At 36.8% G+C, this 21,362-nt stretch overlaps 1 protein-coding gene across 7 annotated transcripts in view; it reads left to right on the top strand.

Annotated features, from left to right (window-relative positions):
• Positions 1-21,362, top strand: part of toc (toucan) — a 269,046-nt gene that overhangs the window by 48,485 nt on the left and 199,199 nt on the right. For all 7 annotated transcript variants that reach the window (XM_089635517.1, XM_089635518.1, XM_089635514.1 and 4 more), the window contains exons 3-4: positions 7,037-9,387; positions 16,760-16,899. In XM_089635517.1, the coding sequence (XP_089491643.1) occupies positions 7,037-9,387; positions 16,760-16,899 (2,491 nt within the window). The remainder of the gene's footprint in view (positions 1-7,036; positions 9,388-16,759; positions 16,900-21,362) is intronic.

Below are 21,362 nucleotides of genomic sequence, written 5' to 3'. Positions count from 1 at the left end.
ATTTTGGTACAATATTTTACATTTATAGTACAATCCAGTAATGTTGGCCTCACTGGGTGGCTTAGGCCTCCATTTTATAATACAAAAAAAAAATACTTTTAAAGAAATTTTTTTTAAAGTTGGTGAAGAAAAAAAAACAGAGATTAAGATAAATTTTAACAAAAAGTATAGTTTTAAAATTAAAGTAAAATAAAAATAAAAGGAAATAAAGTTAAATTCGGTATATTTATATTATATGTTGTGTGTTTGTGAGTGATGTGTGTTTTACATTGGTTTTGTGTGTTACGTGTAGGTTTTACTATTTTATGTTATGAAATTTTGGCAATATTGTCATTTTTGTTCTTTAATCCATTTTGTAATTTTGTGTCTGAATTTATTTTTATTCTCAATTTTATTTTCAAATGGTAGACTGTTGAATGCTTTTATGGCATAGTATAAATAGTGTCTTTGTCCAAAGCTTGTATTTACCGTCGGAGTTTTTATGTTTTCTTTGTACGCTTGTATGAACTAAATAACTATAAAACAAAGTTCCATAGCTCATTTCCGTACTAAAATAGTTACGTTGACTTTCAAACCCCGGACAGAAAAACTGTGTAAATTTAAAAAAATCATATCATATATAAGATGTATATTTGCGGCACGTTTCAGAGTGGAAGATACTCTCAGTATTGCCATAGTGTTAGACCACTTGCTTGAAATGGCTTTAGCCGTGTTTGAAGAGCAGATCTGAATAGCCAGGTACTTCACCAGCTTCATTTTCCCCATCTTCTTCACAGCCTCACAACATACCCCAGTTGGGGATGCGATAGTCTCACTGCTTCTAGACGATTGGAAGCAGTTGGGACTCTAGAGCGGTATTCACATAAAAAAGATAAACAAATGTTGCTGCTTCGAAGTTATTTATTTATTGTATTGTATTGTATAAAACGCGGCTTACCGAGCCTACAACACATCTCGAACGCCCGAAAGCAGATCAGCATACAACAAATCGGCAAAGGAATGCAAGAGAATCATTAATAGGTCAAAATTCTAACACGACCTGCAGATCAGCAAAAAGCTGGCTGCCTGCCCGCATGGCAGCAGAGCATTCTGGTCCCTTGCGGGCTCAATAGGTCGGAATTTTCGCAAACCCAGTTTGCCACCTCTTACCAGACCTGACGGCTCACTAGCAAACACCGCCACCGAAAAGGCTAACTTATTAGGAAAAATGTTTGCGGAAAACTCGACCCTCGATGACGGAGGTGCTGTTCCGCCGTCGGTTCCTCACTGCGGCTTCTATATGAAAAAGCTGAGGATCCGGCACCGGGATGTACTCCACGTTATACGGGGGCTCGATGTTAACAAAGCTAGTGGACCTGATGGAATACCTGCCCTGGTATTGCAGAGGTGTGCTGCAGAAATAGTTCCAGTTTTGACAAAGCTCTTCAAAATGTCCCTGAAGTGTGGCACTGTGCCCTCTGGTTGGAAAAAAGCGGTCATTCACCCTATTCCCAAGAAAGGTGACCGCTCCAACCCGGCCAACTACCGCCCCATAGCGATCACATCAGTTCTGTCCAAAGTGATGGAACGTGTGATCAACGACAAACTGCTCACATACCTCGAGAAGAACAAAATTATCAACGACCGTCAATACGGATTCCGGCGGAACCGCTCGTGCGGTGATCTTCTCGCGTATGTGTCGCATGTTTGGGGGCGGTGCCTGGAACGTCACGGTGAGACCCAAACGGTCGCACTAGACATATCCAAGGCCTTTGACCGGGTCTGGCACCGAGGACTTATCAACAAATTGCCTTCTTACGGACTTCCCGCATCCCTGTGTACGTGGATTGCTGACTTTTTAAGGGATAGGTCGATTCAGGCTGTTGCTGACGGTTTCACCTTTTCCTCGCACTCTATAAATGCTGGCGTCCCACAGGGATCGGTTCTGTCTCCGACTTTGTTTTTGTTGCACATCAATGACCTTTTGACATGTGCACCGATACATTGTTACGCGGATGACAGTACAGTTCATGATAGCTTTTTGTTTGACAGGCCCCCAAAGGGCACACAAACTCCAACGGCTCGGAGGGCTTTGAAGCAGAGAATGGACGGTTATCTCGAGAGTATTTCCTCCTGGGGTAAAAATAATCTCGTCGAATTTAATGTTTCAAAGACCCAATCCTGTCTGATTACGTCTAAAAGGGATCTAAATGATAATCTAGTCTCCTTCAACGGAAGCAATCTTCCGAACAGGCCTTCCATTGATATGCTTGGTGTAACTATAAGGGACCAGCTCAGGTATGGGGGCTCCATCGAAGCCAGAGTAAAGCTGGCCTCTCAGAAGCTGGGCGTACTGTACAGGGCCCGCAGATACTTTAATAATACACAACTGCTGACCCTGTACAAATCGCAAGTGCGCCCTACTGTCGAATTTGGCAGCCATCTCTGGTCCGGAGCCCCTAAATACCTGAAAAAAACCCTTGACTCTGTGCAAAAACGGGCGGTCCGTTTGATAGATTCCCCAATCTTAACAAACGGACTGCAATCTTTAGAGCACAGGCGTCAGGTAGGTATGCTGTCCTTGTTCTATCGGTATTACAATGGAAGATGCTCTGAGGAACTAGCGTCATTGATCCCTTCGGCACCGGTGCGTAGTCGGGATACACGCCAAACGCGTGCCCAATATTTGTACACGGTTGACATTTGTCACACAAGAACGGGTCGCTTCTACGATTCGTTCTTAAGTTCAACAGCTCGGCTGTGGAACGAACTGCCGGCCTCTGTGTTTCCTCCCTCCTACAACATGGGACTCTTCAAGACCCATGTTCACTCCTTCCTCTCCACAAAAAGACCCTCCACACAGCATCCCCAAAGATGACATAGGCCCTGAGGGAAATTATTTTCCTCAGGGCCTCCTGTGTGGAGTTAATATAAAAAAAAAAAAAAAAAAAAAATAGACTTGTAAAACTTGTTTTATGAGTCAATTCGTTATTTTTTTTTTAATTTGCGCAATAATTATTTTAACCAGGATACCGATGAACTTTTAAACGTGTTTTATACCAATGATTTAACTCAACGCAAGTTACTACTTCATTATTTATGAGTTATATTAAATGCCAAGGTTAAGATTTTGGTAATTCCTGTATAAATAAAATATATTATTCAATGTATCAACTTCATTGTACGCCAAGTAAATAGTAAATACCTGATTTAACTTGTTATCAAATAAAAAATACTCTCCGAGCTGTATCCAGGACCTGTATTGAAATTTTCAAACAAAACAGATTTTGCCAATTTAAATAAGATCTACGCGCCAGACAGGCCAATTGAATTTATTATCTATTGAAGGCACTTTCCAGGCGACACCTATATACATAGGTCTCACCTATCAATATCGCCCTGGTGTAAAAACCACCTTTCAGAATAGATATTTGGCTTAAAGTAACATTAACCGTGTTTGGTGACCAAATCTGAAGCCAGGTATTTCAATTCAGCCTAACCGAATCAAATCCAAAGTCCTCTTCCCCGTATCTTTCTCTTTTCCACTGCATTCATCCTGACAACACATCCCAATTGGGGATGTCGTAGTTCCACTGGTTTAGGACAGACACCCCAAGTGGTGTGCTACGTTTGGTGACTTGCCAGGGGTGCTCGGGTTCACGGTGTGAGGTTTATCTAGGTTTTGGCAGCGGATACGTTTGCCTACTTCTACGTGGCGGGTCGGGATAGAATATTCTAGGGAGACCTTTTGACCTCTCCCGCCTGACCCACCGCCTTGCATCGTAGTGGGAGGAACGGATTCATACTTCCGTTCCTCCTGGACAAATTGACCCCCAGATTCCTTCCCGTCCCTCATACCTTCTGTCCTTCCCAGAACTTCTTCTCCTTCCTTTCCCTAAAAAGACCCAAGAAGATGCATAAAAAGTTGGGGCTCTTGTGCGGTATTGACAGGAAAATTTGAAAAAGTTCAACTAATTTCACCAAAAATACTCCAGGCACATCGTACACGCCTACAATACTATTATGCAGGGTGTCCGGGGTTAAAGTGTGATAACTTCGGGAGCTGATTGAAGTGATGAAGTTAAAAATATGAATTTATCTAAATACCAATGTTTATTTTCCCATAAAAAATATTTTTGCGTAGAAGAGTATATATTTTACAATACAAATAATTCAACTCCTTAGACTAAAAACTACATTAAAGCATTGGAATTTGGAAAAAATATCTTTTTACTTCTAAAATCATTTAAAATCACCCCCCGAAGTTGGCGCACTTTACTCCAGGAAACCCTGTTTATGTTTAACCTTGGCGCAAATAATCAATACTTCAATCGTTTCCTGTTTGCAATTTTGAGTATGTACCGCTCCCAGGATGTGTGTTCATTGTGCATCCAACACACTTGCAATGGCAATATGCAATCATGTCAATGCAGAAATTAAGATGCCTCCAGCCATGACGGATGACCAATGCAACTGCATTTAATGACGCATATCTGATGATTGAATGACAGCTTGATTAACCCACTGATTGCTGACATTATTATTTAACTTAAATGCATGTACCGTACTCGTATCTTAGAAGATGAAGCCTTATATTGTTAAAAGGTATACCTATCCAGTACTTTATACCTATAAGTATCTTCCTCGGGAATATCCGACTTCTTCCACCATTCACTACCGCATACCACACTGTTACTGATAAAAAATACTACGTTATATCGATTTAATTCGACTCTGTATCTCATTGCAGTGCATAAATATTGCGTTAAGTATTCCTCGGGTGTCCCCGAATTCTTCTACAATTCAACCTACTCTGCAAACACTCCTGCCACTAATACGTTTTCCTGTAGTTTGAAAGTGTATAGAGCACAAACATACGAACATTACCTTTTACACATTAGATAATTTATCTGATCTGTTCAGAATTTTCGACATCATATTTCGGGTCTGAGCCAAATGGCGCCCGGAGAAAATTAAATTTGGCGCCTTTGGATATCTAAAACAAATAGTTTTATTATTTTGATACTGTATTCGTGCAATACGTATACCGGGGAGGTACTGTGGTGCCCACCCGTTCAGCAATGCATTGCGTGTTTATACTGTTGATCTATGTTTGGGATTGAGTCGAAAGGGTTGGAGTTCGATTGCTACAGAGTATAGAAAACTAGACTTGTTTATTTAAGGGTACGTATACATACAGTTTTTGTTTTATCACTTTTCATTGCTTTATATCACTTTTTGTAGGTGTGTTGAATTGTCATTTTGATGAGCTACCCGGTCACCCGTATACATTTGCGAAAGGAACGAACCAACTACTGCAAGTGGCGTTTCACGCCATTTACGGTTGCTTCGTTTCTTCCCAATAAGTTGAGGTTCAGTTCGCCAGTTCGGCTCGCAGATCTATACGTATCATAAGGTGTACCGTGGGGGTGATTTGTTATTCACGAAAAATTTGGCAAATAATGTGTGAAATTAAATGAAAAGTGATAAATTTCTTTTGTTTGTGTGGTTTACAAAGGCATGTATAAACACCCCTTAATAATAATAATTTTCTTCCACTCGGTCAGCTGTTCTATTTAAGATTTGAAATTCGAGTGTGGCAATTTTGCTATCCGAACACGTGCATTACTCGCAAAAGTAAAGCTACGATTACACGGGACAATTTTTATCTATATTTTATAATTAAAATAACTTTGTATAACGCAATTTATTGGTTTTTTTTTCTTAGAGATTGAATAACCACCCCCAAAGATTCGTGGTATGAGCTTGGAACACGGTATATATGTTATGTCCGTCATACTGTTGCAAAGGCGCTATGGCACTGGGAGAACTGGGTCTAATAAAAATACGGCATCTCGGCAACAAGATGACGAGTCTTTGAGAGGCCATCGCGAATTGCACCAGTATAATATAAGACCAGGCCTGCGTATCTAATTTCTAATCACATTATGTCCCCGTAGTTTTTCCTAATGACCGACTATGTGGACGAAGCCGTATAGAGTATAGTCACTATATTGTGTCGTTGGTTCGTCTTCATTTCATTAATCAGTAACTACAATATTTTGAACGTGTTTTGATTTCTTTATTATGAAATTAGTTTAATTATAAATTATTAACTGAGCGTAGTGAAGTCCTGTTTAAACTCGGTCATTGTGCATTTCATCTGTCTGTATATTTTTTCTTCATATGAAGCGGTTACTTTGTGATGTGCCATTATAATTTAAAATTAAACAATAACTTTGTAAACATCACTTATAGGTAAATACTTAATGTCGACCGGGTTTCACTACAACCGTAGCTTCATCAGGACTGTATAATACAGTCCTTCGGTTGTAGTGAAACCCGGTCGACATTAAGTATTTACCTATAAGTGATGTTTACAAAGTTATTGTTTAATTTTAATTAAACAATAACTTTGTAAACATCACTTATAAACCGAAGGACTGTATTATACTGTCCTGATGAAGCTACGGTTGTAGTGAAACCCGGTCGACATTAAGTATTTACCTATAAGTGATGTTTACAAAGTTATTGTTTAATTTTAAATTAAATGTCTGTATATTTGTTTGCGGTTCGGTTTCTGATTTCGAAAATCTGCTGCTTCCACTTTATTATTAAAGCAGGCGTACTTTGACCAGATGGCTAACTCTGAGGATGGTTCAGTAAAGATTCTTTTTTCAAATGTGTGATTTGAACTTTCTTCTGAAATCTTTTTATTTGAACTTTCTTATTCGCATTTTTTTTTCAAAATTACGGTACGTACCTGTCTGAAGAAAGTTTGCAAAAGGAATTTTCAATGAGATAGTAACGTTTCTCCTGATTTGAAATAAAATAATGTTATGTGTTATATGTTTGTAATAATTAAGTAAGGTATTTGAGTATGTACCCACTTACAAATCTAATGATTTCAGGGGAAATTTTGGTTTTGATTTTTTAAATAAGAGAAAATTACAAAAATACGTTTTTGGACGTGAGGTCTACTGTTAACAGAACTACTATTGAATAAATGTTCTCTTCATTAGATAGATGCGTAAAATAGAGTTTTTTATTGTTGCAGGTTCCAGGGGAGAGTCGCATCCCCACAGCAGCCCGTGCCCTCCCTGCTGCAGCGCGCCCCCAGGCCGGGGCTGTGCGCCGCCCCACGGGCCCCGCCAGGACCACCGCCACCAGAGTGTCTCGCCAGGACTCCGGTCCATACAGTCTACTGGTCGGCCTCGACTCCAACCTTACAGTCACCCTCGACGATCGACCAGAAAACGACTTCCTGCAGGACTCGCGACTTTCTGATGCCAACTCTCCTCTACTTTCTAAAGAGAGCATGATTGAATTTCACTCCATCAACTTTGATTCGTCACCACTTGAATCTAACCGCAAATCAGAAATTCTAAGCCAACGTCAGCTGTGTGATATTAGCACCTCGTCTCCTCAAGTTAATATGTTCATAGGAGCATCAACACCGATGATGGTTCTCAAAGGTGAACATATTAAGGAGAATAAAAACAACCTCACTTTTGATACTAATTTGCGCGCTGATGAAACTGCCAGGGAAACAAAGCAGTTTATACTTGGTCCGCTGACTCGGAAACAAAACTTAATGGACTTTCGCTATCTGGATAAAACTAATGAAGAAATGAAGACGAATACTTTCACTTTATTTAATGGTGCTGATACCACGCAGATTCTTGGAGGAATACAAGAACTTCCTAGTCCGACGGTGTCCGAGAACTCCATTCCTCAGATCAGTAAACAAAATTCATTCGATGAGAGCCTTGGCATATTGACGCCAGATTTGATGGATTCCATATCTTTCTTAGATAATGTTCGTTCTCCTTCTACGGATGACCTTAATGACTTCCTAGATAGCACTAAAATTACAGAGAAAACTGGATCCAGTGATTCCCCGACACCTCTGACCGAAAATGTAAAATCGTTAACGCCGGACGGATTGAAGTATATCCTCGATTCTCAAACCGGCCAAGAAAAGCATGTTGTTTTGAACGAAAACGAAGGTAATAATTGTTCTAATGAAAATTTAGAATGTAATTCATCCGATCACTGTTTAGAAAAGACGCTCATAAATACACCTAAAGAAGATGCAAATAACCTCTTGATTGACTTCGCTGACGATGAGTTACTACCTTCAGTCCATAGCAGCATTTTGGATCCATTGAGCTCCGTTGTAGACACAACTGTCAACCTAGATCTTCCCTTGGACAGCAGGAGGTATGATGGCGTCAATCAGCCGGCTGCAGCTAGGATGGACCAGACCCCGTCTCCTGAAGAACTCCCACTTGATACGATTGATATAAGAACTGATATTTCTATAATGACAGCCAATCAGTTTTGTAGCTCGATTATTCAAGAGCAATTCCAAGCTGATTCTGAAACCAAAACCGATACGACTAAGTCTGCCACATCGAAGGTATCTAATAGTTTCATCACAAGTATAACTAGTATTACGAGCTTAGATGGATATCAGGGAGACGGGGAGATGTCAAGGCCAGTGAGCAGGGGGGCTGACCAGTCTCCCACAATAGGACACAGAGGAGTTAACAATCTCCAGAATCACTGGCAGAAAATTCCCATCAACAGGAGACCTGACCCAATGACGGATTCTGATTTCTTTACCGAGAGTGACGCCGATGGATTTGATGAGCACATACACCGAGGGGACCGGAGAGCTCAGGTCATAGATGGAGCCCTCTACGGAGGTGGCAAAGCTTCTAACCCTCCCGTGATGGTCAATCGAAATGATCGCAATGCAAATTCTATCAACGAAGATTCTTGTATGGAATCAAGCGGCGTTTTTACTGACATGGAAACACATCGTTGCTCACCTCTTCTTCTAAATGTTATCGATGATTTATCTCCAGAAGGATCTACGCCATCAACTCGTTCTGAATTGAGCCAAAAGAACTCTTCGGGACTATTTTACGAAGGATTCAATGGATGCTGTCATGACGGTGAAATAGTTGTCGCCGTAAGTTTACATTCAGCCAATCAGCCAGGAGAAATAAAGGGCTGTAAAGACCCCATTCCCAAACAAATTATGAAATCGCCAAACTCAAAGCCTTCCGACAGAAACACACGAAAACACGAAGAATCATCGACGTCTAGTGCACCAATTGAAAAGATGAATAAAGATGAGAAGAATATGGCCTTGAAGAAATACAAAATGCCAAGACGCGATGTCGCTAGTAAGGTTAAGACAATGCTAACGAAACCGAACGAAGACGAAACTGTAGAGAAACGACCGAGTCCTAAAGTTGCGAAAAAGGGTGGCAGATGGGACGCCGTCATGAACAAGATATCCGCTGGGAAGTCAGAAGTCAAACCTAACCTGAAAGAAGTCAAATCCAAGGTCACCTCTCTTCCCAAAGTGAGGACACCGCCTTCCAAACTCAAAAGGTATGCACTAAAACAATTATAATCCAAATTACAATAATAGGCCAGTGCAATTAGCGATTCGCGATCGAAGTAATTCCGGTAGTCCCAATTTTTTTATATGTTATATAAACTGATCCCCTGATGTAAAATCTGATTTTCCGACCTTGGCGCACCTGTGCTCGCGCCGCCATTTTGAAAAAACTGGCCGAAATCGGGCCAAAATCTAGTTTTTCCCAAATATCTCATTTCCAATGCAAATTTCGGCTAAAGTATCTTAACAAGTATAATATAACATAAAATAACCTACAACTTTTGTTAAAAAAAATTTCTTCTATCTCTAATAGGTACCGAGGTAGAAAGTCATAAAGGTGGGTATATTTTTGAAAAACAAGTTTTTTGCGCGACTAGGTTTGATTTTTTATAAATACCTCGTTTCCAGTACAATTTTGTGAAAAATTTATTGATAATAATTTTGTAGAAAATAAAATTTCGTTAAAGAAATAGTTATAAAATTTATATTTTTTATCTCTATTACGTATCCAAACTCTAATCCACCAAAACCAGGCCAAAAATTGAAACTGAGGTTAGGTGTTTTAAACTTGGCATTCCTTGATTTTATTTTTCTTTAACAATTATTGTTCTAAGAACATATACGTTGACAACAATCGTCATGCCTGTGTCAGACCTAGCTATAAATATAGTAGATAGACTATTTCAGCATATCGGTCGCCATACATTCCCAATGGGAAGACCACTAAAATAGGCCAAGCCACTACATTTGTGCTCGCAGCTTGGTCTGACATGCCTATCAACGTAATCACAACATACATTTAAGATTATTAATACAATTAAGATGATAAGGTACATAAAAAGATAAAAAATTGGTATTTTCGTAAAATTAACATTTATTGACATTATTTTCTTTATTAGTTAAGTTGTCAGCATAACAAAAAATAAAATTAATGGTAGATCAGTTTAGACAGAAGTACGAGCCCTTGACTATAGTTTCTTACTTCTGGCCCTGAATAGCTTCTTCATCTGTCTTATCACCCAAATTTTTGGCGACTGGGTCATCATATTCCTGTCATCGTCATCAACGAAGGCTTCTACAGCATTCTCGCAGGAGTTGCCATTGCAATGAATGCAGAGTAGTGAACATTTCAAACCCGACTTTCTGCAGGTGCACTTTCCAGCGCAACCTTTTTTACATTGACATGATATGAAGTTCAGCAATGCCTGAGGTGCAGCTTCCTTCAACATTGTTACTGTAGTAAGTAACCCAACAGCATCCTTTTTCCACCCCCATTCAGTCGGATCTTTATCGTGATCAAGCCAAGTCTGCACTTGCAAGTATGTTCTTGAAGCGTGTTGCTGGACTGCATCTTTGGTGGGTGGTAGCCTGGATAAATTGAATTTGTTCTTTTTTACTCCTTTGACGAAAATGATGTATCTTAAATTTTCCAAATTTGATTTCTCGTTGCCGCCATACAAAAGTGCAAATAGTTGTTCGGCAGCCAAAGTGATTGTTTCTGTCTTTGCTTTTGGGTCTTGAAATACACGAACAAGTTCATTCACTGAGTGGTTCTTGAGAAGAATATTACAAAATTTGTGTTTGCCTTGACTGAACGGAGCTCCAGTTGTATCGCAACCACTTATGGCATGAAGTAATAAAATGTTTTCAACTATTTCAATGTGTTTAAAACATTTTTTCGAGTACAACGCGTTAGAACTTTTTGGTAATATACGTTGAGAGGTGAGAGAGCTGTGAGGAGTACCAGCAGATCAATATCCTGACCAACGATTATGTTGAGATACATCATGTTGAGATGACAACGAATTTGCTGTGTTCACTATGAGAACGTCAGTATCCTCTTCAGCTTGTACTGTCGTTATGTGGGATCGTGCAAATGAGGTTCTGAATAGGGAAATAAAACGAGACTTGTTCTTCTCATTTCCCAGAAACTTTTCCTGTGGCACTTGTGGGTGCATGCTTTCAAAAAACAAAACTTCAGCAGAAGTTGTAACTCTGGCACGCCGTGCTCTTTCCACCCCTTTAGTGCTTTTCTTTTCCATAGAATATGGGTATCCATCGAATACCACTACTGCATTGGATCCATAGTGATTTTGTACAAATCTGACATATTTCTGGAAAATTACTGAAAAAGGTTGAGCACGAGCCCCATACAACTTTGTGCAGTAAATATCCTCCATCAATTACCTGTATTTTACTGCTTCCCAGTTCTGTATTATTTGGTAGAGGGTTTAATGATGAATAAAATATAGACTTCGTTTTTTTGCGCATGCCTTCTTCTGAGAAAAGAGACAATGGTACAGGAGAGAGTTCATATTGAAAATATTATTTAAGTTCACTTTCAGACTTTTTGGCAATACACATACGATGGAATAGCATTAATGGATCTATTGACATAGTCACACCCTGATTTTTGACACTGCTGGTCACCGCCGCAAGAGAAACTATTGCATCATTACGTTTTAAGTGTAGGTTTCCAAAGTTCTTGTTGATAACTTTAGACATAGCTAATTTCCCCATCTTTTCAGCCATGTGACAAGTGACTTTGCTATCCCCGATTGTGCCACTGCTAATAGACATAATCACGTTTGTTTTAGGAAATGGTTCATGGCAAGCAAACCAATCAATGAGAGTTTGAACGTCTCGATCATCCCTCTTAATTCTTGCAGGCCTCATCTCTACATGCTACATCTACAGAAAAAGATGTTAAGGAGGCACTCTCAAATTTAAAGAAACCTCACTCCATCGGTCCTGACAATATTCCAACATTTATACTAAAGGGTTGTTCCGACCTTTTAATACCACCATTATGTCATCTCTTCAATGTTTGCCTAAAAAACGGGATTCTCCCAGACATCTGGAGATTAACTAAAATAACCCCTATCTACAAGAAGGGAGATAAACGCGATATCCGGAATTATCGACCAGTTGCCGTTCTATGTTCCATCATGAAAATATTCGAGAAAATTCTACATAAATATATACTTAATCACGTTAATCCAATTCTTGATGACCGTCAATATGGTTTTAGACCCCAGATGTCAGTAACATCAAACCTCTTATGCATCTCAGATTTCTTATCACAAACTCTCGACAATCGGGGACAGGTGGATGTTGCTTATTTCGACCTGGAAAAAGCATTCGACAAGGTTGACATCGACATTCTTCTAAATAAGCTAGCTTCATTTGGTTTTTCCAAAAGACTACTCTGTTTTTTTGCTTCATATTTTCGAAATCGTAGACAGTTTGTTTATTATAAGGGTTCCAGTTCTTTGGAATTCACAGTTTTTTCTGGAGTTCCTCAGGGGTCTATCCTTGGACCACTTCTGTTTCTGATTTTTATCAACGATATTGGTTCAGTCATCACACATTCGCTGTATTTACTATTTGCAGATGACTTGAAACTATATCGTTCAATAAAAAACCATCTTGACTGTATTCTCCTTCAACGTGACATTGACTGCGTCTCAAACTGGGCCAAAATAAATGGCTTGAACTTCAGTACACCCAAGTGCAATATCGTCTCCTATACAAGATCAAAGAAACCGCATGTATTTGAATATACAATCAATGAAATTATTCTCCAACACCTAAATCAAATCAAAGATCTAGGAGTTATTTACGACAGCAAACTAACCTTTCACCAACACATCGATGATTTAATAAGCAGAGGATACAGGCTTCTCGGCTTCGTAATTAGAAACTCATATCCGTTTCGTAACACAAAAACACTGACGTTATTATATAACACATTAGTCCTAAGTGTACTTGAATCAAACTCGATCATCTGGGCTCCACATGAATTAACATACACTTTACGCATTGAAAGAGTCCATAAAAAATTTATAAGGTTTTTATTCTCGCGGCTCTATGGACGTTACCCTTGGCTTTACCCATCGATTTATATATTAGGCATGACCAATTACCACTCCCTAGAGACACGTAGAGGTATTGCTTTGCTTAAATATTTTTTCCAACTAATAAACGGTCACTTATCTAATAATGAGATACTGGCCCAATTAAATTTTTTTGTACCAGAGTCTCACTCTCGAGGACGTCATCACAATCTTCTATATAGTAGAGCAAGCCGCACTAATTTATTAATGAACTCACCTGTGGGGAGAGCTACGTGCTTTTTGAATGCGGTAGATAAGAAATTAGATTTATTTTTTGTGTCCTATAGCGCATTTACGAGATTTTTGGCATTGCATATACACTGCATAAATGGTACAATTATAACGTCTTAGGCTTTATTACCTGTAATTGTTATAAATAAATGTACTAATTATATATATAAATAAATAAATAAATAAAATAAATAAATGTTGCTCTGACGTTCCTGATTCAATCCCATAAAATGACTCGATACCCTCACAAATGTTATGCAGATAAACGAATCCAGCAGTCCAACGAAGGATGGAACTGTCTCTGATTCCCCGTCCTTGGGTCAAACCTCCAGATGTTTTCATCGATCTCATCAGAGTTTGTTCGATGGTCATGTCAGACCAAATCCCTGACCAAAATTTATGAGACGGTCGGATCGTAAAGTAGCCCTCTTTTGTAAATCTTTCATACACGATTGCACTGAATCATTTCGAACTGAACGCTGCTGTGACACTGACGCTGTGAAGCTCCGCTCCAGGCTCAAGACGTGACACGCGGCAACTGAAGGGAACCGGAGGGGAGGAGTAGAAGGGTGGGGGTAGCCCCCCCCATACCGAAGTGCCCTCTAGTAAATTTATAGATGTTTGTATTTAAAAATGCAAAAAAAAATCTAATAACTTGATAATAAACCGTGATAGATTTTCTGTGCGTACTTACCTAGATTTGTTTATTCTTTATATCGGTAAAAAACTATATAAACATAAAACGGCACAGTTTTTTTTGAAATTTTATGTTCTACATAATTGGTATCAATAAAATTTTCATGAAATTCCACTGGAAACGAGGTATTTATAAAAAACCAAACTTAGTCCCGCAAAAAACTTGTTTTTTCAAAAATATACGCACCTTTACGACTTTCTACCTCGGTACCTATTAGAGATAGAAGAATTTTTATTAACAAAAGTTGTAGGTTATTTTATGTTCTATTATACTTCTTAAGATACTTAAGCCAAAATTTGCATTGGAAATGAGATATTTGGGAAAAACTAGATTTTGGCCCGATTTCGGCCAGTTTTTCCAAAATGGCGGCGCGAGCACAGGTGTGCCAAGGTCGGAAAATCAGATTTTACATCAGGGGATCAGTTTATATAACATATAAAAAAATTGGGACTACCGGAATTACTTCGATCGCGACCCCCTTTTTGGCGCTAATTGCACTGGCCTATAAGGAACTCCAGTCCCCTTTTAAACGTTATCAATAATGTAATAATAACCTTCTAACTTAAATGTCAGTCTATCTTTTATTGTTATAGTTAGTTTTAATAATTAAAATAATTTTCAAAGTTATAATTTTTCATGTCTCCCAAAATCGTACCAAATCTGTGGACGTTTTTTTCAACACGCGCTGTATTTTGTATGGGAGTCGAGACGTTTTTAATTCTTCAGATTGTCCTCTTTTTACATTGAAGAACACTAGGTAAAATGTTAGCATCTCGTCACTAATGTTATTGTATTGAACCAGAGTGCAAAATTACGTTAATGACTGCATCTGATAAAACATTCCCGGTGTTTAAAAACCTGCTTTACAACGAAAGAAAAATAGATTGTAGATCACAGATATATTACTCGCATACTCACTGGTTGTAATGTCAGAACGTGTCAGAATTAGAAGTCGAACCAACCAAACGGTGTGTTTTATTGTGATAGTGTTTCGTTCGATTTTAAATGAAAAGTTATAAATTCTACTAATGATAATAATACGTACATATTCAGAATCGTCGTTTATTGACCTGTATGAATAAATATTTTTGACTGGAGTTCCTTTATCTAAGATTCATTTTTGTGTTTTCGGCTTAGATAATCATATCTCAACTGTTTGAATTTTGATTGTCTGTTTTGTCTACGAATGTTTCCCAATTATGTAGGTACCTACTCATTACTTTCTAGTGGGTTAATCTCTCACGTTCTCTTTGTTTTATGGCACCATACTGTTTCTGCGAGTGAACTAGACCAGGTCGTGGTATTTGCGGGCGATATGCAATATATTTTATTGTTGAACGTTCACGTTCTTCAGGTGACCAGGCGATCTGTTAAGCTCACCCCGAAAACATGTTTACCATCAATTTTATTAACACTTTTATTTTAATGTCTAGACACTGAAGACGTCTTATTCGTGTTCGTAAATTTGGGATTTGATTCTGTTTTTTTGTAGATGCGCCTAATTCCTCCATGAGTCTTTATATTTAGTTAATTTGTGATTAATTATATTATTAGATAAATGAAATAGAGTAAATTTAAAAAAAATCCACTATTAAATACATCGTGGCCAGCCAGCGGCCATTTTGAATGAAATGTTAAGCTATCTAGCACTTTCATATATTTATCATTTTCACAAGATATTAATATTATCTCGTGAAATTGATAAAAGCATAATATTATGCAAGCCTCGTAAAATGACTCTGATAATAGTTATTTTAAATCAGTTAAAAAATCCTGCAAAATGCAATAATTTTCGGCAAAACGGTGGTCACCTCAATGTAGTGATCTTCATAAATGCTTCTTGAAAGCATAATTATTATTATTATTTATTTTTTTTAAATAAATTTTTATAACATTAAATTATTATAACATTATTAAATTTGATTTATTTTAAATTTATTTAAAAAATTAAATGGAGTTCTACGAATTAAAAACCAAAACAATAAATACATAATTATTTTATTCCCGCAACAAAGCTCGACAAGTGACCGAAAACACCAGGGAAAACATTGATGGAATCTCATTAGAGAGTCACTTGAAGATATCTCGAGAAACACGTGCATTAAATTAAACAATAAAAACAAGTATTAAAATAATTATGTCTACTTCGTCGAGTCTAGAATCCTACACCTTTCGGATTAAGCACCTGACTATCAAGATATGGTCACTAAAAATAATAATAATGGTTTTTATTCCTGAATGTGGGGAGGTAAGCGTTCTCCCACTTATCCCATAGAGAGTATAGGTACATAGTTAAATAAACATACAGAAATTCAATTAAGAATATATTTATAAATAAGAATAAAACAAAGAAACAGAAAAAATAGAAATGTGAGTAATATCATAAGAAACAAAACATAAACATCACGAAAAACCATTTCAATTCTGATTGGTGGTCTTTCACCGGGGCGTACTGAGAGTATCTAGCAAATGGAAGTCTTAAAAAAGAAGTCATCCTTTTTTCAGTGTCGTGTCTTCAACCTTTTGTGTTGTCCCCAGCCGTCGAGTTCGGAGCAGGCTGCCCGAGGGGGCCCCCATGGTGGGGGGCAGCGCCCGCAGTAGCCCTCACAGCTCCCAGAGTGACGTCAGCCTCGGGGCCCCTCCCCCTAAGCATACGCCACTGAAGCACCCCCCGAACCGTGAGTATAAATATTTTACCACAATTTTTTTTGGTTGATTTTCAGATTATGCATTTTGGAATAATCGTTTTTTTAGAGTAGTTTTTTTTTAGTATCTAAAATTCCAGATTCTCTGTCACAAGAATCTGGTACTGGTGAGTACAAAGTGTTACAAAGTTGTGCTTCTGTGGCTGGGAAATATTATTAAAACTTATCACTCTACACCACTGTCCGTATAATACTAATAAAAAGATAGTTTAAGTAAAAATAATTATAAAATAGTACATTAAAATGCGATTTTTTGGTTGGGACTCTCAATGAGAAAATGAAAGTCGTCAATAGAGACGGCCGTGACTTATGGGTCAAAAGATTATAGGAAAATATAATGCATTTGTCCGGATTAGAAGGGATTTTCGGACGATTTTTACGAGCGTATAGTATTGTTTCGGATCATACAGATGGCGCCACTTCCGTTGACAACAGTCCGTCGCTGTACAGCTGATGTAAGCACAGTAATACTATCAGATGATGAAAAGACTTAACCCACATATAACTTTTATATTCTACTTATTTATTTGGGAAACGACAGGTACGAGCATCTTCCATATTGTCATACTACTTTGTAAATCTAGAAATCAGTGTAAATCCATCAAATAAATCCATTAAAAAATAATATTAAACATTTCTTGTTTGACTACGTTAAGTAGGTAATACGCCAACAACTAGAACATAGAAATATTGTTTTTTTTTTAATTGGATACAATAATACACATCTTTGTCCTAGTACAGTCCTTGTATGCATAAATATATTAAAATAAATCACATATTTTCGTACATTTTCTTCCAATTGAATTTCTTCCGGTAATTCGCCGAACCCCCTTATTACATATATACCTACCTACATTCGTTATCTATTTTTCTTCAGTTTAATTCTCGTCGCTCTATTTCGTAGTATTGTCAATTGTTTCGTATATCAATCGTTGCTACAGTAACTAATGTGTGGTACAATGATTGTCGCCTAATACAGGAATCTTCTTATTCTTCCCAATATTGAGTTTTTTTGTCTATTTAAAAAAAAAGTCTTTTGTTTTGGAAAAAAGTCAGTTTGGAGTTCAGTATTAAACCCAAATATTTAATTGCATGCACTTCTTTCAAAGTTTCACTCTCCATCAAAATTTTTGTTTTTTTTTAATCAGGTACTCTTTTTCCAATGTTCATATTTATTTAAATTCAATTTTAGTTTATTTTTCTCCAGTCGAATTGATACATTATTTATGTCTTCAGATTCACCGTTGAGGTCATACAGAATCTTCTCCTGTTATGGATATCAACGTATTGCGTCGTCTGCAAATAATTTTATTTTTTGATATTCAATGCTTTAACTTGTACATTATAAACAGAACAGGTCCGAGAACAAACCTTTGTTGTACCCCCAAGTACCATCTACATTGGTTCGGAGACTATCTAATTCACTTTTGTGATTTGGTATCTATTAGTTAAATAATCTCTTAACCATTAATTACAAGGATGTTCCCTTTATTCTATTTTGGATAGTTTTATATTGAGTTTTACGTATACCTACCTTAGCCCTTCGTGTTTGCACGTATTTTCTCCTCACGTAATATTATTTAGTTCAACTAGCGGTCTAGAATAACTACGGAATATTAATAACTTGACCCATTAAGTTGCGTCTGCTTTCCTACAAATGCAATCATGACTGGAACATCAAAAGCGTCAACGCTCGTGTTTATAGTATTATTATCTCAAAGTAACTAGTAATAAAATACTTGTTGCAGTGCACCCTCGAGCGCATGAGTGAATTTCAAAATCAAATACGAATTCTAATTTTAAACATAATATTGAAACACGAAATCGAAATATTTTTAAATGTATTGAAAAAATATTGAAAAAGAAATTATAAAAAATACAGGCATTGAACTCTGGTATTTGAATGAATCACATTATTTGAGATTTACAGAAAGTAATATTATAATAAGCTTTTATACCTACTGCTCTGAATAAGATATTGTTTTGTTCGAACCATTAAGTGCAGATTTAATTTTTTGCCGATTTAGCGATTTTCTACCAAACTAGGCTCATGCCATAAAACTCAAATGAAGAGAAACACGCGAAGAAATATTTTAAATTTCGAATAAATAGCTTATTAGTGTAACTCGTTTTTTAGGGGCGAATCGTAGAGAACCCAAAAACTTTTTTTTCTTACTCGAGCTTTTCGATTTTTTCTTTTAATTTTTCATTTCGGTAATTAAAGGGTTAAAAAAAACTTTTGGAACCGGGTATACGTGTCGACATACTTTAGAATACATTGAACAGCTGATATTAACCCCCCAGCGATTGATTTTTTTTTTCAAAATTGACCTAAAAATTTTAAAAATTCGGACTCGATTTACTCAAAAACCAAAGCTCGAAGCAAAAAACTTGCGTAACAAAATCGACTCCAAATAAGATGTAAATTCACCAGTTTTCCGATACTACGAGTTTCTGGACACCGTGTACAAGTGTTTCTAGATTAAATAAATTTACCTAAATATTGTATTATATAAATTAACCTAAAACGATTTATTTTTGCGGGTCACAAATTATTAAATATTATTGCTAAGATCAATCATTTGAAATATAATTTATTAGATTATTTTTTGAGTTTATAAGTTTTAATTTTAGAAAAGTGCTTTTTAATATTATTATTACGATGTCGTGCAAATATCGATCTAACTCCTGAAATCTCTTCGAGTAGCAACATTGGGCCGCGTCTCACGCTAAGCGGTTGTTATGAAGATAGTGGTTAACCAGGCGCTTAGCGGATTTCGGTAAACTCGCAGATAAAAATACTCGATCTTTCATTGATGCGTGTCTGAGTCTTATCTAATTATGTTGTTGTTATATCGATATTGGATATGATATATTGTTATCTGAAAATGGCAAATGAGTCATCCATCTGTGATAAAATTCTCGATTAAGTCGGCATTTTTCAACTCGTTTTTAAGCATCCCTTCGAGTTCATTTCTTTAAAATAATGCCCGAGTATTATAGTCGATAATATCAGGCAAAAAATATTATCACTAAAGCAATGTTTTTATCTTTTTCATTTGTTTATAATTTTCGTAAAGAGATGATTACGTAATAATTTATCATCTGTCCAGATAAAATAAACTTGAATACAAACATATAGATCGCCATATTGGTTTATACTTTCTTTGAAGTCGGTGGCGTCGGTAGTGTAGATTTTGTGGATACTAAAAATGCAATGGATTACAAAATAGTTATTTAGTTCTTCACGGCTGCCAGCTAAGTTTTGTGCATCAAACTGAAATTGGTTGACTTGCTTATTTAATCTCAGTAGGTACCTACTTTACACGGAGCTGTACTTTGAAGGCGGCTCAATTTTAATTGGGTACCTACTACCTACGTTCAACTACGTTGAGAGTTTGCTTTTTCTTCTACTCTCCGCTAGATGGAAGCATTGGTATGTTTATATTCCTGTACATGTACATACTATGTATGCTAAACCGCGAATAATTACTCTGTGTAAAATAATGAACGTTCTCAAACTACAAATAAATATTTTTTCGTAATTTTTTTTTCATTTTTGAAAATATATTTTCTGTAATAAAGTAATTAAAATTTGAAAATTTTTTAAGAAAACCGAAATACAATCATAACCTAAAAGAGTACCGATATTTGTATTGACATTTCGTATCGCGTATTGCTAATGGAAGGTACCTATTATACATAAACCCATAAAATAAAGATGAAAACTAGATGTGCCTTCCCAAAATTTGAACGGAAACAAATTTTCCGTTTAGCCCAGCGATCTGTCTCTCCACACTCGCCTGACATATAAGATATCTATCCCATCTGAATATCGTAAATCATCGTGAAATACAGTTGTGTTTGATTGGCCAAATATTTGAATCACGAAACACATCCACAAGGCATTACTTCGTTCTTCTTTAACGTTGTTCTTCTTTATTCTATGTATACATATATATACACCAAACATATTTTATGAATTTACTTTATATTTTATTAATTTAATAATTCCCATTTTAAAAGACACGAATAAAATAATTTTATTTTAAAATATTATTATATTATATGGTACCTACACTTGTCTGAATTGTTATTTACACAATCTGGTCCAATTTTTAAAATGACATGTAAATTCGAATCAAATTTGAGAATATTGAACTAGATTTCACGCAGGAATAACTAACGCACATCACAGATAACCGACATTAGTATGTTTGATGATGATTATAACTTTACTAACTTTCGCGTTTCTAAACATTCTCGGCCATAATCTAAAAAATATAGGGTTTTCCAATAAGAGGTGTTATTTTATTATGTATATAAAATTAAAAATTATAAATTTTTATTATTTTATCATAAACACACACTTGCCACAAAGTGACCAGCTGCTGACCCTGTACAAGTCTCAAGTCCGCCCAACTGTTGAATTTGGG

The sequence above is a fragment of the Hesperophylax consimilis genome, chromosome 9, assembly GCF_061612785.1.
Source record: "Hesperophylax consimilis isolate HC1 chromosome 9, BYU_Hcon_1.0, whole genome shotgun sequence".
NCBI lineage: Eukaryota > Metazoa > Arthropoda > Insecta > Trichoptera > Limnephilidae > Hesperophylax > Hesperophylax consimilis.
Note: the sequence above shows the minus strand (reverse complement) of the source record. Positions and strands in the feature narration are given on the sequence as shown.